At 44.8% G+C, this 24,839-nt stretch overlaps 1 protein-coding gene across 5 annotated transcripts in view; it reads right to left on the bottom strand.

Annotated features, from left to right (window-relative positions):
* The window catches only part of mdc1 (mediator of DNA damage checkpoint 1), an 86,709-nt gene that overhangs the window by 42,509 nt on the left and 19,361 nt on the right, over positions 1-24,839 (bottom strand). For 4 of the 5 annotated variants that reach the window (XM_073031494.1, XM_073031520.1, XM_073031514.1 and 1 more), the window contains exons 4-8: positions 21,679-22,262; positions 19,063-19,164; positions 14,192-14,266; positions 11,814-11,906; positions 1,768-1,866 (exon numbers count right to left, since the gene is read on the bottom strand). In XM_073031494.1, the coding sequence (XP_072887595.1) occupies positions 1,768-1,866; positions 11,814-11,906; positions 14,192-14,266; positions 19,063-19,164; positions 21,679-22,262 (953 nt within the window). The remainder of the gene's footprint in view (positions 1-1,767; positions 1,867-11,813; positions 11,907-14,191; positions 14,267-19,062; positions 19,165-21,678; positions 22,263-24,839) is intronic. The other variant, XM_073031501.1, reaches the window with a different exon arrangement.

Below are 24,839 nucleotides of genomic sequence, written 5' to 3'. Positions count from 1 at the left end.
ACTGCACGTCTTGGAATGCGGGAGGAAACTCGAGCACCTGGAGGAAACCCGTGTGTTCACAGGAAAAGCATATATAGACAGTGGTAGGAATTGAACCGGGACAACTAGCACTGAAACAGTGTTACACTAAAATTTCCCACGGCTCAACTAAGGTACCCCATGCAAGGCTTATTGAGAAAGTAAGGAGGCATGGGATCCAAGGAAAGATGGTGGGCCGAAAGGCCTGTATTGTGCTATAGGTTTTCTGTGTTTCTGTTGCTTTGTGGATCCAGAACTTGCCCACAGAAGGCAAAGAGTGGTTGTAGACGGGTCATATTCTGCATGGAAGTCGGTCATCAGTAGAGTGCCTCAGGGATCTGCTCTGGGACCCTTACTCTTCGTGATTTTTATAAATGATCTAGATGAGGAAGTGGAGGGATGGGTTAGTAAATTTGCTGATCACACAAAGGTTGGAGGTGTTGTGGATAGTGTGGAGGGCTATCAGAGGTGTTAGCAAGATATTGATGGGATGCAAAACTGAGCTGAGAAGTGACAGAAGGAGTTCAACCCAGATAAGTGTGAGGTGGTTCATTTTGGTAGGTCAAATATGATGGCAGAATATAGTATTAATGGTAAGACTCTTGGCAGTGTGGAGGACCAAAGGTATCTTGGGGTCCGAGTCCATAGGACACTCAAAGCTGCTGCACAGGTTGACTCTGTGATTAAGGCGGCATATGGTGCCTTCATCAATCGTGGAATTGAATTTAGGAGCCGAGAGGTAATGTTGCAGCTATATAGGACCTTGGTCAGACCCCACTTGGAGTACTGTGCTCAATTCTGGTCACCTCACTACAGGAAGGATGTGGGAACCATAGAAAGGGCGCAGAGGAGATTTACAAGGATGTTGCCTGGATTGAGGAGCATGCCTTATGAGAATAGGCTGAGTGAACTTGGCCTTTTCTCCTTTGAGCAATGGCAGATGAAGGGTAACCTGATACAGTAGAGGTGTATAAGATGATGAGAGGCATTGATTGTTTGTATAGTCAGAAGCTTTTTCCTAGGGCTGAAATGGCTAGCACGAGAGTTTTCAGGTGCTTGGAATTAGGTACAGAGGAGATGTCAGGGGCAAGTTTTTTTTCTTTTTTTTACACAGAGAGTGGTGAATGCATGGAATGGGCTGCCGGCGACAGTGGTGGAGGCAGATACGATAGGACAGGTACATGGAGCTTAGAAAAATAGAGGGCTGGGTAACCCCAGGTAATTTCTAAGATAGGGACATGTTCGGCACAGCTTTGTGGGCTGAAGGGCCTGTTTTCTATGTCTCTATTTGGGTGGCAAGGCGGAAGTGGCAGCAAACGACTCGGGGGGGGGGGGGGGGTTATGATTGTTAACTTGCTGAGGTTGAGATTGTGGTGAAGCTGGCACTGTGCCACCGAAACAGGATACAAACACAGGCAGAGGTGGCAATACTGTGCGGGGCAGAGCAATGAAACTCCAGTGATATCAACTTTCACTGGAACTTGAAATTTCCAAGGACAACATGCACTATTAGCCAACCAGCGGCAGAGCCCTGAGTTCGATCCCGAGCTTGGGTGCTGCTTGTTGAGTTTATAGTAATAAGCTGTATTTTGTCCTACCAAAGGATCCCTTCCTTTCATTGGCCAAACACTTGGTTTGAAGGAGTAATAAGATAGACTTGTTAGTCCAAGACTTGGTCCATGGCCAAGTCTGGCCCCGAAAGCACCTGAAAGGCAGGAAATATGCAGTGGGCAAATGTTCGAATCTTACTTTGCAAAGGCTCATCGCTGAAAACTGGAGGCTGGAGGTTGAATGGAGGCGAGTGGAGAGATGAATCTTCCTCCAGGCTCTGCACTGCCACAGGGTCACCTGTGGGAAACATTAGTGGGTGTACAAAGTCACGAATTGACTGAACACAGTATAAATCAAAATGTACTTCCAATTAAAAAGGTAGGTGTTTTTTGAAAGCTGGGCTGCTAAGTACAAGAACAACACCGATCTGATTCAAGCAACACACACAACTCATTGGAGGAACTCAGCAGGCTAGGCAGTTTCTATGGAAAAAAAGTTGCCAGTTGACATTTCATGCCAAGACTCTTCAGCAGGACTGGAGAAAAATATGAGGAGTCGGAGTAAAAAGGTGATCCAGTGCAAACAGTAGTTGTCCCACTGTATCTAGCATAGGGAGGTTCCAATATACATGGGATAAATACTCCCGGAAATACACAGCTGGAGATATACATGGGCCAAATACTCCCGAAAATACACAGCTGGAGAAGGTGTTGGGTCACCACCAGCATTTAAGAAGTATCAGGATGAACACTTGAATCACTCGGACATAGAAGGCCAAGTGCTCGGACACAGGATTAACATGGAAAGATATCTCCTGGTCATCCAGTCCTGACGAAGTCTTGGCCCAAAACATTGACTGTTTATTCCTCTCAATAGATGATGCCTGACTTGCTGAGTTCCTCCAGCATTTTGTGTGTGTTACACGAGCTTTCCAGCACCTGCAGAATCTGTTCTGGGCGTACGCATGCGTGAGCGTATCCATCAGTTGCATTCTGTGAAAGAGACAGAGGGAAAGCGAGTGAGTATGTAGGTGTGAGAGCGAGAAAGCGAAAGAGCAAGAGAGTGAGAAACAGTTTGTCTGTCTCCGAGTATGATTTGAGCCAGATGGCATGCTCCCATACTGTATGACTATGACTCCTGTGCACTGAACATGAATGAGAGCTCTGATGTAATCGAGACTGAACGTGGTCATTGCAGCTTTACTGATACAGTTACTGTATCAGGAATCTGGCACAAACCCAGCAAAGAATCACCCTGGGACTCTAGTGTGGACAGACTGCCCACGAGGACTGCAGCTGGACAGACTAGTGGTGTGGGTCTGAGTACCCAGGCTGGTACAGTAAGCACAGTCGAAGCTGGGGACCTGCAGCAACTGCAGGTCCTGGTTGTGGGAGGAGGGAGGAGGGATAAGGGAGAGAGACTCCCTTTCTCGCTCTTCCCCCTTTCCTTCCTCCTCCTCTCACTCACCCCCCCACCCTTCACTTTGTTTGGCTTCATAGCTCTCCCCAACCCAGAGACATACAGAGTCATCCAGCACTTCTGCACAGGACCAGGCTATTCGGCCCATCTAGTCTGAACCAACCTGATTCTCTGCTTGGTCCCATCGACCTGCACCTAGACCATAACCCGCCACAGCTCGTTCATCCCTGTACCTATCCGTGTCTTCAATGTTATAACTGAACCCACAGCCACTGGTAGTTCATTCCACACTTACATCAGCCTCTGAGGTGGAGAAGTTCTCCTTCAGGTTCCCATTCAATATTTCACCTTTCATCCTTAACCTATGACCTCTAGATCAGGCCTCACCCGACCTGAGCGAGGAAATCCTGCACGCATTCACTCTATCGATACACCACATTATTTGGTACACCTCACTGTCCTGTGCTTCAGGGAATAAAGTCCAAACCTGTTCAACCTTTCCCAGTAACTCAAGACCTCGAGGCCGGTGAATCTTTGTAAATTTTCTCTCCATTCCCCACAGGTAGCATGGTATCTGAACCCTTAACAGCGCCAGCTGTAAGATTGCGTTCACTTTCCACCGTCTGTACGCTCCCTCCGCGACCAAATGGGTTTCCTGCAGTGCAGCCATCTGTTTCCTCATGCATTCCAAACACGTGCGGGTTAGGGTTAGGGTGCTGTGGGCTTGCTACACTGGTGCAGGAAGCATGGTGACGATTACGTGCTGTCACCCCAGCGCAACTGTCGAACTGCGCTGGTTGCTGATGCAAACAACACATTTCACCGTTAGGTTTGATGTACATGTGCTGGATAAAGCTAATCCTTCAGGTCCCTCAGCAACGTGCAAAGGCCAGTGTCAACCGACAGAGGACAGCGATTAGCACCAGGCTCATGGTGCAGCCGAATGGATGTCGGGGTGGCGAGGGATGCATTTATGAGCATTTGGACTGGAGGATCAAGAGCTTGAGAAAGAAGGGTAGCTCAACGCTTAGTACAAGTGAGGCAACAGGTTTACACCTTTGTTCCTTTATTGCTATTTTGAAATATGGGTTGGAAGAGCAGTGTTTATTGTCCATTCCTAAGTCTAGAGCAGGACCTGCCTTCGTGAACAGCTGCAGTCCTTCTAGACTGTGTATCATTGGGCACGAGTTACACAAAGCAGGCACAGTGACACTGAAAGAAGTAATATAAAGGTCGGCTGAGACCAGAACTGGAGGTCATAGGTTAAGGATGAAAGGTGAAAGGCATCAGGGAAAACTTTCTCCTCAGGTCAGCAGTTCAAGGGCTCAAATCCCACCAGAGACTTCAGCATTAAGGCCCACAACACTTCAGTAAGGCTTCTGACGAGAGGCTGGTCTAAACAGCCATGGCCCATGAAGTCAGGGATGAATTGGTAAATTGGATTCAAAACTGGTCTGGCCACAGAAACACAGGGTGATAATAAAGGTTTGCTAAGGTGATTGGATGGCTGTGAACAGTGGTGTCCCAAAGGGATTGGTACTAGGAACCTTGCCGCTTGTAATATTAATGATTAATATTGATGTGTATGTAGGAGGCAAGACTAGAAAGCCATGAACACAAGAGATTCTGCAGATGCAGGAAATCCAGAGAACCACACACAAAATGCTGGAGAAACTCAGCATCTCAGGCAACATCTATGGAAACAAGTAAAGATTTGACATTTTCAGGTCAAGACCGTTGTTCAGGACTGCAAAGAAGAGGGAAGACCCCCAAATAAGAAAGTGGGGTGAGGGGAAGGAGGATAGCTAGAAGGTGATAGGTGAAGCCAGTTGGGTAGGAAAGATAAAGGGCTGGAGAGGAAGGAATCTGAAAGGAGAGGAGAGTGGACCACAGGAGAAAGGGAAGGAGGGGACCCGGGGGAGGGTGATAAGACACTAGAGTGGGGTCAGTAATTGTGCTGATGACAAAGATTGTTGCAGTTGTTTGCAGTCATAGAGCACCACAGCACAGAAAAGGCCCTTCAGCCCATCTTGTTCATGGAGTACTTTTATTTTGCCTAGTCCCATTGCCCTCCATGAACGTGAGACATCCTGACGCACCTACTCAGCACTTTCCATAGTGTGCTGAGGAAAACTGTACATAGTAATCTGGCCTCCTTAACACTGTTTTCAGCATGGCTATTTAGGAGCATCTTCAGCCCAGCGAGTCCATGCCGCAACACACCAAATTATCACAAGACATAGGAGCAGAATTAGACCATTCAGCTCCGCCAATTGATCATGGCTGATCCATTACCTCACAACACCAATCCTCTGCCTTCTCCCCGTAACTTTTCACACCCTGACTTATCTATAATTTATCAGCCTTTGCCTTAAATCCTGGCCTTCACAGCCACTTGTGGCAATTAATTCCACAGATTTACCACTCTCTTGCTAAAGAAATTCCTCTTCATCTCCGTTCTAAATGAACATCCCTCTATTCTGAGGTTTTGCCTCTGATCCTAGACTCCCCCTCTGTAGGAAACATCTTCTCCACATTCACTCTAAGGCCTCTAAATAGGTTTCAGAGATCCCCCCCCTCATTCATGTGCGAGTACAGGCCCAGAGCAATCAAACACCCCTTATATGATAAGCCTTTCAAGCCCTGTATCATTTTCATGAAGCCTCTTTCAACACTCATCAATGTCAGCAATACCTTTTTTAGATAAGGGACAAAAGCTGCTCACAATACTCTAAGTGAGACCTCAATAGTGCTTTATAAAACCTCAACATTACATCCTTGCTTCTGTATTCTAGTCCTCTCAAGATCAATGCAAACATCGCATTTGCCTTCCTCAACACCAACTCTACCTGCAAATTAGCCTCTGGGGAATCCTGCATGAGGACTCCCAAGTCCCTTTGCACCTTTTCAATGTTCTCCCCATGTAAAAAATAGTCTATGCTTTTATTCCTCTAGCAGAGTGCATGACTGTACACTTCCCGGCACTGTATTCCATCTGCCACTTCTTTACTCATTCTCCTAATCTGTCTATATCCTTCCAGACTCCCTGCTGCTCCACCTATCTTCACATCATCTGCAAACTCGGCCACAGCCATCAATTCCATCATCCAAATCACTGACGTACAATGTGAAAAGAATCGGTCCCAAACTCGGACTCCAGTGGTCACTAGCAGCCAATCAGAAAAGGCTCTATTTATTCCCACCCTTTACCTTCCACCAATCAGCCAACGATCTATCCATGACTCTATCTTTCCTGTAATACCATGATCTTGTAATGCAGTTAGAGACTGGCAGGTATGACATGGTGGGCATCACTGAGTTGTGGCAGAAAGGTGGTTATAATCGGGAGCTTAATGTCCAAGGATACACGGTACAGGCAGGTGGGCAAAGAGGGTGGCCTGGCCCTGCTGGTAAAAAAGGAAATCAAATCCTGTCGCAAAAACAAACAAAAAAGTTTTGTGACATATGTGGGTGATGATAAACTGATTCTGATATGGGTCTCTATTGTGTGCTGAGGGTGGGAAGGGGGCAGGGAGAGGGGAGGGAGCAGGAAGCACCAGAGACACATTCATTAATGATTAATAAACCAATTGTTTGTAATCAAATTACCTTGCCTGGTGTCTCAGGGCTGGGTGTGTCTGCACCCACCCAGGCACTCCTCCTTTGCCACCAGTCCCACACCCCTCCTGCGGCGCTCCATGCTCACCATTTCCTGCAGCCTCTGCTCCCACCGGTTTACAAACTCGCTTGTTGACAATTACAGTCTTAAGCACACTAGCTATATATGTGTGCCTAAGGCTTTCGCACAGTACTGTAGCTCCTATTTATCACCTCCTCAGTTTCCCATATGAGCACTTGGGATTAGCTTGGATGGCGTGGAGCAAATGGGTTTGTTTTTGTAGTTCCTTCGTAACCTCAAAAGCTCCTGGAGTATGGAGTCCATTCAGCCATCGGCTCTGATCTGCCATTCCATGATGGTTGACTTATTATCCCTCTCAGCTCCATTATCCTGCCTTCTTCCTGTTATTTTTGACACCCTGACTAATTAAGAACCTACCCCCTCTTAAATATACTCAAGGACTTGGCTTCCACAGCCATCTGATATAATAGCGTCCACAGATTCAGCACTCTCTAACTAAAGAAATTCCTCCTCTGTCCTAAATGGACGTCCCTCTATTCCAAGCCAGTGAGGAAAACTATCGAACGTTATGGAAATGTGTGTTATAGCAGAACTACCTGTATTTCCCTACAAGGTTCAAAAGTTCAAAGTACAATTTATTATCAGGGTACAAACATGTCAGCACATACAACCCTGAGATTCTTTCACCTGCGGGCACACTCAGCAAGTCTATAGAACGGTAACTGTAAATGGGATCAATGAAAGAGCAGAGCATAGAAGACAACAAACAGGTGAAATGCAAATATAAATAAATAGCAATATATAACGAGAGCATGAAATAACAAGATTACGGAGTCCTTGAAGTGAGATCATTTGTTGTGGGAACATCTCAATAGAATGAGTGGAGTTATCCTGTCTTTGTTTAAGAGCCTGATGGTTGAAGGGTAGTAACTGTTCTTGACCCTGTACTGGTGGTTAAGAGTACTGAAGCTCTTGTACCTTCTACCTGATGGCAACAGTGAGAAAAGAGCATGGCCTGGGTGGAGAGGATCTTTGATAATGGATGTTGCTTTTCTACGGCAACGTTTCGTGTAGATGTGCTCAATGGTTGGGAGGGTTTTACCCCTGATGTACTGAGCCAAATCCACTGCCTTTTGTAGGATTTTCCATTCAAAGGCCTCCCTCACGACTCAGTGGGACCTTCAGCCCACTTGAGTCCATGATGGCTCTCAGTAAAGTCCCTTCAGCCCATTGAGTCCATGGTGGCTCTCAGTAAAGTCCCTTCAGCCCATTGAGTCCATGGTGGCTCTCAGTAAAGTCCCTTCAGCCCATTGAGTCCATGGTGGCTCTCAGTAAAGTCCCTTCAGCCCATTGAGTCCATGGTGGCTCTCAGTAAAGTCCCTTCAGCCCATTGAGTCCATGGTGGCTCTCAGTAAAGTCCCTTCAGCCAATTGAGTCCATGGTGGCTCTCAGTAAAGTCCCTTCAGCCCATTGAGTCCATGGTGGCTCTCGGTAAAGTCCCTTCAGCCCATTGAGTCCATGGTGGCTCTCAGTAAAGTCCCTTCAGCCCATTGAGTCCATGGTGGCTCTCAGTTAAGTCCCTTCAGCCCATTCCTTTGCCAATACACACCAACTCCTCCCTGTTTTTTCAATCCTATACTGTAGAAATTTACAGAATCCAACTAGGCCAAAAAACAAGCGTAGCTTTAGGATATGGGAGAAAATGAAGCGTCCAGAGGAAACCCACACAGTCACAGTCAGAACAGACAGGCTCCACATACGTAGCATCCGAAGTTGTGATTGAACGTAGCTTGCTGGAGAGGCAAGGTAACTGCCACCCATTCAGATGAGGGCAGGAGTGTTCATCCCTTGTCTAGTTGAGTCAATTATCCTATCATTCTCTCTCATTGAGCCCATGGGGTCTGCTGTGTGTGAGTTGCCTTCCAGAAACCTCACGTTACAATCATGTGGAGGCCAAGTCCTTGACTATATTTAAGCAGAGGTTGATAGGATTTTAATCAGTCAGGGTGTCAAAAATAAAGGAAGGCGTCAGGATAATAGGGTTGAGAGGGATTAAAAAAGAAAATCAGCCATCGTGGAATGGCAGATCAGACCCAATGGGCTGAATGGCTTAATTCTGCTCCCATGTCTCATTGTCTATACTACTAATAATTTTATATTTCTTAATCATGTTCCCTCCTAAACCCCTATTGACGTACCTGCCAAATACCTTTTAAATGTTGTTAATGTACCTGCCTCAACCACGAACCATATGCACCAAAGGTTGTGCCCTATTAAATCTCTTCCCTCTCACCTTCCCAGCGTGCCCTCTTGTTCTTGACTTCCCAACCATGGGAAAAGACTGTATGAATTCATTCCATCAATACCCGTCAAAATTTTATATACTTCTAGTAGTTCACACTCCTGTGAAGAAAGTCCCAATATACTTAACTTCTATCCACAACTCAGTCCCTCAAGTCTGGGACATTCTTGTAAACTTCCTCTGGATGGTTCCTTGTACAGGACATGAAGTTCATGGAGAATGGATATGATACGAGTTAAAAGATTGGTAAAGAAGCCAACAAGAGATTATAAGCCTGAACATCTGTAGGGCTATTTCTGTCTGACCTGCATCTATCTTACTAAGTGTATTTTTTGAATACCAATGCCCTTGAACAGAAAAAAAAACCCACAACAAAATGTAGTAGATACAGCCAAATCCATCACAGGTAAAGCCTTCCCCACTACTGAGCACATCTACCTTGAGCGCTGTCCCAGGAAAGCAGCATCCATCATCAAGGACCCCAACCATCCAGGCCATGCTCTCTTTTCACTGTTGCCATCAGGAAGGTTTTACAGGAGCCTCAGGTCCCACAGCACCAGGTTCAGGAGCAGTTATTGGCATCAGGCTCTTGAACCAAAGGGGATAACTTCGTTCAACTTCACTCACCTTATCACTGAACTGTTCTCACAACCCATGGGCTCACTTTGACTTCATCTCACGTTCTCAATAATTTTATTGCTTATTTATTATTATTACTATTTTTGATACATTGTCTTTCATGTACATGTCCACAAGAAAATAAATCTCAGGACTGTATTTAGTAACATAAATGATAATAAATTTACTTTGAACACTCAAAGTTCCAAATCTACTTGATCCAGTCTCCAAAACTCAGTCTCTCCAGTCCTGAAATATCCTTGTAAATTTCAATCCTGTAGAAGTAGGACTATTTCTGTCTGAGCTGTATTTACAGAGCCTATAAAAAGTATTCACACCCCCCCCCCCCCCCCCGGAAGTCTTCATGTTTTATTGGTTTACAACATTGAATCACAGTGGATTAATTTGGCTTTGTTGACACTGATCGACAGAAAAGACTCTTTTGTTTCAAAGTGAAATCAAATTTCTACAAATTAGTCTAGATTTATTACAAATATAAAACACAAAATAATGGATTGCATAATCACTCACCCCCTTCAAGTCAGTATTTAGTAGATGCACCTTTGGCAGTAATTACAACCTTGAGTCTGTGTGGATAGGTCTCTATTGGCTTAGCACATCTGGACACTGCAATTTTTCCCCATTCTTCTTTACAAAACCGTTCAATCTCTGTCAGATTGTATGGGCTTCATGAGTGAACAGCCTTTTTCAAGTTTAGCCACAAATTCTCAATGGATTGAGAATTATGCCAAACATAACATTTAGTCTGATGGCCAAAAAGCTCAATTTTGGTTTCATCACACCATAGAACTTTCTTCCTGTTGACTTCAGAGTCTCCCACAATGCCTTCGGGGAACTCTAGCCCAGATTTCATGTGAGTTTTTATTTTCCCAACAGTGGCTTTCTCTTTGCCACTCTCTCATAAAGCTGTGACTGGTGAAGCACCCGGGCAACAGGGGTATGCAGTTTCTCCCATCTCAGCCACTGAAGCTTCTAACTCCTCCAGAGTTGTCACAGGTCTCCTGGTGGCCTCCCTCCTCGCACGGTCACTCAGCTTCTGAGGACTGCCTGCTCTTGGCAGATTTACAACTGTGCCATATTCTTTCCATTTCTTGATGATTGACTGAACAAGGGGATACTCAGTGACAGGAAATTTTCTTGTATCCAACTCCTGACATGCGCTTTTCAACAACATTTTCACGGAGTTGCCCGGATTCTTTTGTATTCATGGTGCAGTTCTTACCCGGATACTGACTCACCAGCAGTTGGACATTCCAGACACACATATATTTTTACTACAATCAGTGGAAACACCTTGACTGTACACAGGTCTCCAAAAACAGATTTCCATTTAACTAATTATGTGACTTCTAAAACCAATTGGTGGCTCCAGTGATGATTTGGTGGGAATACTTATGCAATTATTTTGTGTTTTATATTTGTAATTAATTTAGATCACTTTGTAGAGTTCTGTTTTTACTGTTGATCAGTGTCAAAAAAAGCCAAATTAAATCCACTGTGATTCAATGTTGTAAAAAATATAAAACATGAAAACGTCCGGGGGGGGGGAGGGGATGAATACCTTTTATAGGCACTGCATTTTATCAAGTATGATAATTGCTTTTGAATCCTGTGGGAGTTCTAGGACATGACCTCTTCTCATCAATACCATCAGGGAGGGAGTACCAGAGACCGAAGACCCACACTCGATGTTTTAGGAACAGGTTATTTCCCCTCCACTCTCAGATTTCTGAACCCTTGAACACTACCTTGCAAATTTGCTCATTTTGTACTTATTTATTCTACTATCCATCAATACCTGTATTATTGTAGTGTTATTGGTGACTGATTATCCAAATAAGGAATTTAAACAAGCACAAGGTTAACAACTGGTCAACATCTGTAACCAGCTGGTCCATTTCTGTATAAAAATGACAAGCTGTGGAACAGTTTGACAACAAGGGCTACGCTGATGTTCTTGTGCACAACTAAATAAAGAGCGATTGAGGAATGAGTGCAAGTTTTCAGAGTCCAGTTAATCACTGACAATGAATGTCAGTGATGATAAACCTGTTTCTGAGTTGTTACCCAGTGAAAAACTAAATTTTGCTCCAACATCATTTCATGCCATCCGTACACACATCATTGTCCGCAGATAGTGCATTCACACCTAGATCAGTATCCACATGTGGCCTAATCAAAGTTCTGGATCTCTCTGCTCATTGCCATAAAATCCACTTTGGGTGTGTTTACCCCAGAACTTACTTCTGACGTGGTCTTTGCTGAAAGTCGGAGACTGGAAGGTAAATATCTGCGTGCCCTCTTCCTCTGTGTTGTCTGCCGCTGTCGCAGGGTTATCTGTGGATGAACAAAGGAAGCTCTGCATCAAGACTCGGCCCACGTGTGTCAAATCAGCTCCTTCTGATAGGTGGGGGCTGGAAAGGCAATGCCTCAGAACGGCAGCATCCATCATTAAGGACCCCCATCAACTAGGACATGCCCTCTTCTTATTACTGCCACCAGACAGGAGGTACAGGAGCCTGAAGACACACACTCAATGATTCAGGAACAGCTTCTTCCCCTCTGCCATCAGATTTCTGAATGGACAATGAACCCATTAACACTACCTTAGTACTTAACCCCTCTCTTTTTAAACTACATTTTTTTTTGTTTTTATATACACCTCTAATTGAAATTTATAGACTTTATTATGTATTTCACTCTACTGCTGCCCCAAAACAACAAATTTCACAACACATGCTGGTGATATTAAACCTGATTCTGTTATCACTTCCACTACTGGATGTACTTACAGAACAGTACCTTTCACTGCAGCTCAAGACACAATAATTGGTCTTGGTTTTGGTTTATATTCATCATATTTTCCAAGATCGTGAAAAGCAAAACAGATCTGCTCATACAGATCAATGCATTCAGCTAGGATAAGGTAAAGCAATAACAAGGCAGAATACTTTTTGTGCTCATTTTCTACGAATTATTTAATATTAATTGTTGTACAGATTTTGTAAAAGTATCTTTTGTACTGCTGCCACAAATCAACAGATTCCACGACATTTATCAGTGATACGAAACCCGATTCTGATTCAGAATCTGGACCAACACACAATCTGCTGCAGGAAGTCAGTGAGTCGAGCAGCATCTGCGGGGGAGAGGAATTGTCGACATTTCGGGACTGGTGCAGGGCTTTGACTGGAAATGTTAACAGTTCCTTCCCCTACTCCATCACCCACAGATACTGCTTTACCTGCCGAAATCCCGCCAGCAGATTGTGTGCTGGTCCTTTTAAACGGCATGCTCTTTTTAAATCTCCTGTTACAGTTCAGTTGCTGAAGACTAGGCTCAGTTTCCACAGCACTGAGTACTTGCCTCAGAAAGTAGATGGAAAGAATTGAATGTGTTAAGAACAAGCATGGTGGCAGAGCTGGGGACAGAGCTGCGCTTCAACAGATGGTTCAGCCTCTCAGGGGATGGGGTGGGAACTACAGCAGATACTGGATGTGGTGGTAGTTACAATTTTGTGAGATGACCAGCCTTGCCAATATTTATTTAATGAAACTCGAAGATGGTCCATGAGCTGAACACATGATTTACAAGAGCTATGTGTCAAGAGCATCCAGTGAGAACATGAGCAAGTGCCTGTAGATAGGGATGCTTAAACAGAACAGCAATTAAAAGGAATAAGTAGGCAGAGACCGGTCAGGGCTTGGATCAGGCCCACAGGAGCAAATTAGGTCATTTGGACGATTGAGTCTGCTCTGCCATTTGATCAAGGCTGATTTATTATCCCTGTAAACCCCTTCTCTCTGTAACCTCTGGTACTAATCAAGAACCCATCAACTTTCGCTTTAAATACTTCCAATGACTTGGCCTCCATGGCTTTCTGTGGCAATGAATTCCACAGGTTTCCCACCCTTTGACAAAAGTCATTCTTCCTCATCCCTTTTCTAAAGGGATGTCCTTTTATCTTGATGCTGTGCCCTCTGGCCCTATACTCTCCATATTCACCATAGCTAGGCCTTCAATATTCAATGGGTTTCAATGAGAACCCCCCACAAGCCCAGAGCCATCGAACGCTCCTCATACTTTAACCCTTTCATTCCTGAATTATTCTTGTAAACCTCCTTCGGACCTTCTCCAATGCCAGCACGTCCTTTCTTAGACGTGGGACCCAAAACTGCGCCCAGTGTTCCATTCCTTTTCAAATCTTTTTATTACCATTATCATCCAAAATAAAGAGTACGTTGAAGTAAGTAACACTTACAATGTCTCAAAAGAGGAAAAAAAATTAAGAATTGAAAAATATGGTGACACAAAAAAAAGAAAAAAACCCTACTAAAGCAAGAAAAAAGTGAGAAAAAAAACCAAATACCATCTGACCAATGCCTTACAAAGCCTCAGCATTAAACCTTGCTCGTATATTCTAGTCCTCTTAGAATGAATGCTGACGCTGCTTTTGCCCTCCACACTATCGATTCAACCTACAAGTCAACCTCCAGGGAACCCTGCCCGAGATCTCCCAAATAAATGGACTCTTCCTGTGCAATAGTAAACCCATGACTGAACGACTGGTGCAGGTCACTGAGAGACTTTGGACAGTAAAGGCATTGCACTGCCTCGCTTACCACTTTGAGGCTCTTGGTTGAAGCTGGGACAGTCACAGGTGTAGACCTGGGTGGCCTCTTCCTCCGTGTCGGCACCTATGGGAAGGAGAAAGAATTCTGAGCATTACTGATCATCCAGCAGAGCAGCTACAGCCGGGACAGTGAGGAACTTTGCAGAGCCTGGGGTGATGATCAATCTGCCCAAGACCACAGGAGCTGTGAACACAGACCAAGTCTATCTTGGAAACCAACCTCCTCCTGCTAACTCCATCTGCACCACCAGCTGCCTCGGGAACACAGACAGCACCACCAAACACTCTTCCCACCCCTTATCCACACTTCCATTGGGCAAAAGAATGCACCACCAGGCACTGGAACAACTCCATATTTTAAATTACTCTTCAATGGGCCTTTTGACCAATAAAGAGCCACTGATCAGTCAGTCCATATCGTCATGGCTTTTGCACCTTATAGGACGACCTGCACTGTCGCTGTAACTGAAGCAATACTTTAGTCTATTGCTTCTCCTCTTATACTACCTTCATGTAGTTACACATGGAACGACCTGGCTGAATGGTTCACAAAACTTCTCACTGGTACATGGTACATGTGACAATATTAAACCAATTGTCAGATGAGAGAGCCCTCGAGTTTTCAATATCAAACTCATCATCATTATGTGCCATATGGTATGGTATGAGTGATCATGGTCTCATGACCATGATTGTGCTTGACAAATTTTTCTACAGAAATGGTTTGCCATTGCTTTCTTCTAGGCAGAGTCTTTACACGACAGGTGACCCCAGCCATTATCAATACTCTTCAGAGATTGTCTGCCCGGCGTCAGTGGTCACATAACCGGGACTCTGATATGCACCACCTGCTCTCATAGCTTTATGTGACCCTAATCGGAGGAGGAGGTGGTGGTGGGGGGTGGGGGGTAATGGTAAGCAGGTGCTTGCCCAAGAGTGACCTGCAGGCTAGCAGAGCGAAGGAGCGCCTTACACCTCCTTTGGTCGAGACTCATCTCCACCCTACCACTCATCAAGATCATAATAATCTATCAATAACAGTTACTCAACTATCCCACTATTTGTTCTCCATATACACTTACACGTATTAAGGTGAGCTGGCGCAATATGCAACAAAAAACTTTCAACAATTATCAATAAAGATTTATATTAAAATAAAGTTAGAAGTACAGATGTGGAATAAACGTGGAATACACAAATACCAGCATATATTTACAATATAAACAGTATTATAAAGAGTGGCAGTGACATTCAGTAGATCATAGATCCACTTATGATCATAACTCCAATTCTGGTCACCTCACTACAGGAAGGATGTGGAAGCATTGGAAAGGGTACAGAGGAGATTTACCAGGATGCTGCCTGGTTTAGAGCGTATGCATTATTATCAGAAACTAAGGGAGCTAGGGCTTTACTCTTTGGAGTAAAGAAGGATGAGAGGAGACATGATAGAGGTGTACAAGATATTAAGAGGAATAGACACAGTGGACAGCCAGCGCCTCTTCCCCAGGGCACCACTGCTCAGTACAAGAGGACATGGCTTTAAGGTAAGGGGAGAGAAGTTCAAGGGGGATATTAGAGGAAGGTTTTTCACTCAGAGAGTGGTTGGTGCGTGGAATGCACTGCCTGAGTCAGTGGTGGAGGCAGATACACTAGTGAAGTTTAAGAGACTGTTAAGCAGGTATATGGAGAAATTTATGGTGGGGGGTTATATGGGAGGCAGGATTTGAGGGTCGGCACAACATTGTGGGCTGAAGGGCCTGTAATGTGCTGTACTATTCTATGTTCTATGTTCTTACCAGATTCCCATCCCACCATAAGCCCCAGGTAATAAAATTCTCAAGTTTTAAAATTAATTACTAACAAAGCACTCTGCTACGGTTTGCAAAGGAGAGCCATCATCCCTGCATCGGTGAGAGTTAAATCAGGGAATGTGGATATCACATTACCACTGGATCGGTAAGACAACCTCCAGACACTTCCCGACAAGTTGTAATAGATTCACATTAGCAGTAAGTTTGTCCTTCTAGGCATTATTTTCTGTCAGGAGGCCTTAGTAAGTCCAGCTAGGCCCAGACTTGCCCACATCAGTTAACACTTCCACAGCGAAGTGATTAGGATGGAAAACATCGGGAGGTTATCTAACCAGAGGCTGCATGTCTAACTGAGGTAAAAAAATTTGAAGCAAAAGCCTTGTTAATGGTTCTTCATCCCATCCAATAAAACCTCAAGACACAGAAGAATTAACCCATAAAGATTTGCCTTCCTTCTCAACCCCACACTCCTGCCTTGTCCCCAGACCCTTTGATGCCCTTACTAATCTAGAACCTATCAACTTCTACTTTAAATTTACCCAGTTACTTGACTTACACAGCTTTTGTGGCAATGAACTCCAGATATACCACCCTCTGGTTGAAGAAATTCCTCATCTCTGTTCTAAAGGGATGTTCTTCTACTCTTGTTGTAGACTCAACCAATATTGGAATCATGATTTCCATGTCTGCACTATTTAGATCGTTCATTATTTGATAGGTTTCACTGAGATTCCATTCCATCCCCCCCCCCCCCCCCATTCTTCTAAACTAAAGAAAGTACAGGCCCAGAGCCATCAAATCTTAACCCTTTCATTCCTGGGATAATTCTTGTGAACCTCCTCTGGACCCTCTCCAATGCTAGCACATCTTTTCTTGGATAAGGGGACTAAAATTGCTCACAATATTCCTAAATTTGGTCTGAACAACGCCTTATAATGACTCGCATCACATCCTTGCTCATATTCTAGTTCTCCCAAAATGAATGCTAACATCACATTTGCCTTCCTTACCTCTAACTCAACTTACAAGTTAATCTTTAGAGAATCCTATACAAGAACTCCCAAGTCCCTTTGCACCTCGGATTTCTGAATTTCCTCCCAGTCAGAAATTGTCTACACCTTCACTCCTTCTACCAAAGTGTATGACCATACACTTCCCTACACCATATTTGACCTAGCACATCTTTGCCCATTTTCCCAATCTATCAAGACCTCTGCAGACCCCCTGCTACCTACTCCTCAACCTATCTTCGTATCATCCGCACACTTAGCCATGAAGCCATCAAGTCTGTCATCTAAATCACTGACAAAAAAAAAAGTGAGAAGAAGTGGTTCCAACACCGACCCCAGTGGAATACCATTAATCACTGGCAACGTGGTCAGACCAAGCTGCAGCACTGTATACTTCCATTTATATTCCAGTCCTCTGGAAATGAATGCTCTGGCAAAAGCAGCTTCTCCTCATTAACTACCATGGGATGAATTCCGGGAGCCTTTGTTCTGCTGAAAATGACTAATTCGACAATGGCTAGGAATTACCTCTGATTCAAGCAGCTTAGTTACACATCGGCAGCGTGCTCACCAATGGGCCAGACTGGAGGCCGACTGGCAAGTGACAGTTCTGAGAGAATGCTACAATTGCCGGGATGAGATCTGAAACGGGGGTCTCTGGAGTGGATGCAGAACATTTCCGGATGCATGACTTTGAATGGCAAGGTAGGAAAGCAGCTGACTTTCTGCTGGGGCTTCCAGGAGTGGTGTGCAGAAATGTCTTCGAACACAGCATAGCCATGGGTGCTATGGTGGCACAGAAGTGTGACCGCACTCACAGCTTGCCCCCAGCTTCAGGCGCTCCATTGGTCGGGGTCAACCAAGGATATTGCGTCCCAGCTGTCTACCTGATACGCAAGCCTGGACAGAACGATATGGAGAGCAAGCTGCTGCCCAAGGAGCAGGTTCCCCTTTACACGCAGCAGATGAATCCAAAGAAATGGCAGAGACGGATAAACTTTGGCACCAGTGGTGTCACAGGAGTTGCCAGTCAGCATTGAACCTAATGCTGGACTGTCTTAGGGATTCCAGTTCCGAATTTTTCCCTTGAGGTTTACTCACGAAGCCTTCCCCATGAGTGGGTATCGCTGCAAGGCAGCGGAGGTTTGAGATCAGAGTTTTCCTTCTCATAAATGAGCTGCCAATGACAACTGATGAGCTCCATCTACCCGGAGCGACTGGTTTTAAGGTTCCAGTAGCCCATTTTTTCCCCATTCAGTAGAAACAGTTCCACGTGTGAAGGACAGGAGCTAGACTTGATTGTCAGAAGCTATTTGAGGTGCACGCCATTGGGAACATTTAATAGGTAGTGGGAGCTTGTCTCCACATTGCTCCGGCAATGACAACCTTAAGGAACCACCAGCACCATCCTCGGATTGTGTTAGTCATCGATACAAATGTTTTGATATTTTATACAACACGAAAGCACAGTACAGGCTCTTCGGCCTTCAATGCTGTGCCACCCTTCTAACGTACTCTAAACTCAGTCTAACCCACCCCTGCCACATATTCCTCCATTCTTCTTATCATCCATATGCCTGTCTAAGAGTCTCTAAAATGTGTCTGCCTCTGTCACCCCTGGCAGGGTAATTCCAGGAAACCAGCACGCTCTGTGTTAAAAACTGACTTCTGACTTCCCTCTACACTTTCCTCAATCATCTCACAATTATGCTCGCCTTTTACTGGCCAGTTCCACCTCGGGAAATAGTCTCTGGCTGTCCACTCGATCTATGCCTCTTATCATCTTGTACACCTCTCCCAGGTCACCTCTCAGCCTCTGATGTTTTGAAGTACACGTGACTAATAAAGTAAATCTCATCTAGGAGATTCAAGGAATTTCCCTGAATAGCTCACCAGTTCTAGACTTTTCCCTGGCCCTCCGCTTTTCTCTATAAACATCTGCCTCCATGGGCAATTGCAGTGTGAGGGTCTTTTTGCGCTCCAGAGTTGCACAAACACAGATTAAATGGAAAACAGAATGACGAGAAAGAACTAACCATCAGTTACAGGGTTCTCTTTTTCCGGTGTTTTATCCTGTGTGCTCGGAACCGTCAGGACAAAGCACTGAGTTGGTTGCAGAGCATAGAACTCACTCGAATCTGGAGAAAGATATAAAGTATCTCTCATGAAAATAAGAACATAACAAATAGGAGCGGGAGTAGACTACTTGGCCCGCACTTGATCTAAGTCACAATAATAAACAGACACAATCTGCCTAAACTAATAACCCACAAACAATTGTACTTCTTCTTGTTAATAGTGAGTACACCATTTAAACAATCACAGCCTAGGTTCAAAAAAGTAAATGAAGCTCTGGAATAATGTCTTCTACAAAAGCTATTTGGAGTCAGGTGTTCCAATCAATGAGATGAATGTGGGTTGTCGAGGTGCCCTGCCCTATAAAAAAAAGACAAAGTCAGGTTACTGACAGTGACTGCTCTTCTTGAGAAAGATCTGATTATGTGCACCATGCCCCAATCTAAACAGCTTTCAGAGGACCTTAGAAGAACTGTAGAGATGCATGAAGCTGGAAAAGGCTGCAAAGCATTTGTAAAGAGCTGAGTGTTCATCAGTCCCCAGTAAGAGTAACTGTCTACAAATGCAGGAAATGTAGTACTGTTGCTACTCTCCCTGTGACTGGGCATCCTGCAAAGATCACACCAAGAGCACAATGTGCAATGCCGAAGGAGGTGAAAAAGAACCCAAGAGTAACAGCAAAAGACCTGCAGAAATCTCTAGAATTTGCTAAAGTCTCTGTTTATGTGTCATCTGTAAGAAAAACACTGAACAAGAATGACGTTCATGGAAGGTCACCACTGATCTTCAAAAACAAAAAATTACTGTATGTCTGAAGTTTGCAAAAGACCAGCTGGGGGATGTTCCACAACAGTTCTGGGCCAGTGTCCTGTGAACAGATGAGACAAAGGCTGAACATTTTCTCAGAATGTACACCGCTATGTTTGGCAGAAAAGGGGCACTGCACACCAATAACAACACCTCATCCCAATTGTGAAGCATGGTGGAAGGAGTATCATGGTTTGGGGCTGCGTTGCTGCCTCAGGGTCTGGACAGCTTGCAATCATTAAGGGAACAATAACTTCAAAATTGTATCAGACACTTTATGGGAGAATGTCAGGGTAGCAGACCAGCACTTGAAGATTCAGAGAAGTTCGATGATGTAACAAGACAATGATCTGAAACACAACAGCAAGTCAACAACAGAATGGTTTAAAAAGAAGAAACATTGTGCTTTGGAATGGCTGTCATAATTCAGCCCTTAACCCAACTGAGATCCTGTGGCCTGACCTGAAGAGGGCTGTTCATGCAAGGTGTCCAGAAATATTGATTTTGTATGGAGGGATAGTTTGAAATTCCTCCTCGCTGTTGTGCAAGTCTAATCAGCCGCTACAGAAGATATTTGGTGGAGGTTATTGCTGCTAAAGGAGTTATTAAATCCTATGGTTCACATACTTTTTCCAGCCCGGACTATGAATGATTAAACAGCAAGTTCAATAAAGACATGAAAAATACAATTGTTGGTGTGTTATTAGCTTAGGCAGATTGTGTTATAGTGACTTAGATGAAGATCAGACCATATTTTATGACTAATTAAAGCAGAAAACCAAGTAATTGCAAACGATTCATAAACTTTTTCTTGCAACCGTATGTACTTTGATAATAAATTTACTTTGAACCATACTACCTGCCTTTTTCCCCATAGCCCTAATGGGAAGCAGATTTAGGGTAAAGATGAGGATGAACTGCTTTTCACACAGTGAAATGCAGAAAATTTGTGCAGGGAAGCAGTAGAGGCTACCTCGTTAAATATATTCAAGACATATTTAGATTGATTTTTGCACAGCCTGTTAAATATATTTAAGGAGTCAGCCTTTACTGCTTCCCTGAATTCCACAAACTCCCTATTTTTCACTGTGAGAAAAGCAGTTTATCCGCATGTCCATCCGAAATCTTTTCCCGTTAATCTTGAGGCCATATCCCCAGTTCCAGTGGAATCCAGCAACCCATTTCACTGTATGCTTCGACGTTCGTGTGACAAAAATATCTGAACCTGAATCTAAGAAAAAGTAATCAAAATCAGAAATCCTACTCTCAAGAATGATCCCAGGAATTAAAGGCTTGACGTAAGGAGAGCATTTGATGTCTCTAGGCCTATATTCAGCGGAATTCAGGAGGATGAGGGTTTATTAAGAGACATGGATAGTGTGGACGAGCAGAGGATATTTCCATTAACAGAACAATCTGAGATCGGAGGGCACAGCTCAGAATAAAGGGATTTAAAATGGAGATCAGGAGGAATTTCTTCAGCCAGAAGCTGGTGAACCTGTGGAATTTGTTGCCTCAGGGAGCTGTGGAGGCCAGGTCACTAAGGGAAAGACTGGGTAAGGGGGTAAGGCAGGAGAACAGGACTGAAAAAAACCCGTAATAGAATGGCAGGCCAGATTCGACTGGCTGATTGGCCTAATTCCACTCATATACCTTACAGTCGGTCAAGGTAAAATCCAGTTATCAATTCAGAGAACAACACATTCTGTACAGAGGAAAATGGTATTGTCACATCCTGCAGCAGTGATTGAAACCCTCTTCATACTCACCATCATCAACGTCTGCTTCCACACCATCCACCGCCTCCACGTTAGCCAGCGTCTCTTTGGTTTCTTCCTGTGCACGTGGGCTATTGCTTGCACTGTCATCAGCTTCATGCCTTTCCACCTGCTCCTCTGGTGCGATGGAGGTGTTGGCGACCTCTCGGGTGTGAGGACCATTGAGAAGGCTGGAGTCCATTTTGGTGGATCCTCCAGAGAAGATATTGTCCGCTACAATGTCCTGCTTCAGATCCTCCTTGCCGGGTTTCAAACAAGGTTGGATGTCTGCAGAGGGGGAGGTGATGAGGCCCTGGGGAGAAACCACCCCCGCATCTCGGTCAACTGCTTTGCCCGGCTCATTACCGGCCATGTCATCAGTGGCACTTAAATTACTGAGCATGGCATCACTGGTCACTGGCACCAGGTCCTGCCCTGCCACAGATCGTGGGCTGATCTCATTAGCCGGCTGCTTGGAGCTGTGCTCTGCCCGTTCTTCACCAGATCGCTGATCATCGTCCAAGTCCGTGTCACTGTCATAATGCAGCTGCGACGGCTGAACGTTGGAGTGCGGCGTGTTTTCTGCTTCATCGTCGCTGGAAGAAAGTTATCATTTGAAACTGTTCTCAATGATAACGCAGCAAATTTTACTGATTGGACGAGGCGTCGGGTACCTCGGAAAGTTCTGAATAACTTAACTCCGCCCATATTACACAGCAAAGTGCAATCACTTTACAGCGGCAACGATCACTGTTTGAGGGTTCAATTCCCACCACTGTCCTGTAAGGAGTTTGTACATTCTCATCGAAACTGTGGGTTTCCTCCGGGTGCTCCGGTTTCCTCCCACACTCACATTAGGGTTCTTAAATTGTGGGCATGCTATGTTGGTGCTGGAAGGGTGGCAACACTTGCAGGCTGCCCCCAACACATGGCAAACGATGACGCAAAATTATTCATTTCACTCTATGTTTCGATACACATGTGACAAGTAAAGCTAATCTTTAAAACCTTTTGGGTGAATGGGTCACCTATTGGGACAGTTCTTTTCACCAGCAAAAATAAACTGCAGGAGGATCTCAGTAGGTCAGGCTGCATCTGTCAAAGGAAATGGGATAGTCAACACTTCGGTCTGGATGAAAGGTCTTGACTGCATTTCTCTCCACAGATACTGGCAGAGAAGATGACCTGATAAGAGGTAGATAAGATCATGAGGGGCATCATCAAGGAGACAGAACACTGCCTTTCTCCCAGGAAAGGGCAACTAAAAGCAAGAAGACATACAGTATTGTGTAAAAGTATTAAGCCGACACATATATGTAGCTAGGGTGCTGAAGACTTCTGCACAGTATTATATTTGTCAATGCAGAGAGCGAGTTGGTGAATCTGGTGGAAACAAAGGACAGAGGGTGGAGTGCCACAGGAGGGATGTGAGACAGGTGGCAGAGGAGGAGTGCCAGTGGCAGGTGGTGTGGGTGCAGACACCAGCCAGCCCAGAGCCACCGGGCACGGTCATTTGATTCCAAACAACTGGTTTACTGATCATTACAGAATGTCACTCTGGTGCTTCCCGCTCCCTCCCCTCTTCCTTCTCCTAACCATGCTTCCCCTCTCACTGCCCCCTTCCCTCTCTTAGTCCACAACAGAGACCTGTATCAGAATCAGGCTTATCGTCACTCAGGTTATGAAATTTGCTTTTTTTTGTGGCCTAAGTACAATGCAATACATAAAATTACTGCAGTACTGTGGAAAGTCTTAGGCAACTCGCTAAATATATGTGAAACACAGAACTATAGAAAACCTACAGCACAATATAGACCTTACCTTAGAAATTACCTAGGGTTACCCAGCCCTCTATTTTTCTGAGCTCTATGTACCTGTCCAGGAGTCTCTTAGTAGACCCTATCGTATCCGCCTCTACCACCGTCACTGGCAGCCCATTCCATGCACTCACCACTCTCTGTGTAAAATCTTACCCCTGACATCTCCTCTGTACCTATTTCCAAGCACTTTAAAACTGTGCCCTCTCGTGCAAGCCATTTCAGCCCTGGGAAAAAGCCTCTGATTATCCACACGATCAGTACCTCTCATCATCTTATACACCTCTCGTCCTCCATTGCTCCAAGGAGAAAAGGCCGAGATCACTCTACCTATCCTCATAAGAGATGCTCCCCAGTCCAGGCAACATCCTTGTAAATCTCCTCTGCATCCTTTCTATGGCTTCCACATCCTTCCAGTAGTGAGGTGACCAGAACTGAGCACAGTACTCCAAGTGGGGTCTAACCAGAGTCCTATATAGCTGCAACATTACCTCTTGGCTCCTAAACTCAATCCCACAATTGATGAAGGCCAATGCACCATATTCCTTCTTAACCACAGAGTCAACCTGCGCAGCAGCTTTGAGTGTCCAATGGACTCAGACCCCAAGATCCCTCTGATCCTCCACACACCCAAGAGTCTTACCACTAATATTATATATTCTGCCATCATATTTGACCTACCAAAATGAACCACCTCACACTTATGTGGATTGAACGCCGTCTGCACTTCTCAGCCCAGTTTTGCATCCTATTATTGTTCCGTGGTAACCTCTGACAGCCCTCCACACTATCCACAACACTTCATGTCATCAGCAAATTTACTAACCCATTCCTCCACTTCTTCATCCAGGTCATTTGTAAAAATCACGAAGAGTAAGGGTCCCAGAGCAGATCCCTGAGGGACATCACCGGTCACTGACCTCCATGCAGAATATAACCCATCTACAACCACTCTTTACCTTCTGTGGGCAAGCCAGTTCTGGATCCACAAAGCAATGTCCCCCTTGGATCCTGATGCCTCCTTACTTTCAATAGACAATAGACAGTAGGTGCAAGGAGAAGGCCATTCGGCCCTTCTAGCCAGCACCGCCATTCACTGTCATCATGGCTGATTATACACAATCAGTACCCCGTTCCTGCCCTCTTCCCATATCCCTTGACCCTGCTATCTATAAGAGCTCTAGCTAACTCTCTCGTGAAAGCATCCAGAGACTTGGCCTCCACTACCTTCTGGGGCAGAGCATTCCACATATCCACCACTCTCTGGGTGAAAAAGTTTTTCAGCATTTCTGTTCTAAATGGCCTACCCCTTATTCTTAAACTGTGGCCTCTAATTCTGGACTTACCCATCAGCAG

This window comes from Hemitrygon akajei, chromosome 2 (assembly GCF_048418815.1).
Source record: "Hemitrygon akajei chromosome 2, sHemAka1.3, whole genome shotgun sequence".
Taxonomy (NCBI): Eukaryota; Metazoa; Chordata; class Chondrichthyes; order Myliobatiformes; family Dasyatidae; genus Hemitrygon; species Hemitrygon akajei.
The sequence above is the reverse complement of the archived record's forward strand: the minus strand, read 5'-3'. Positions and strand labels throughout refer to the sequence as shown.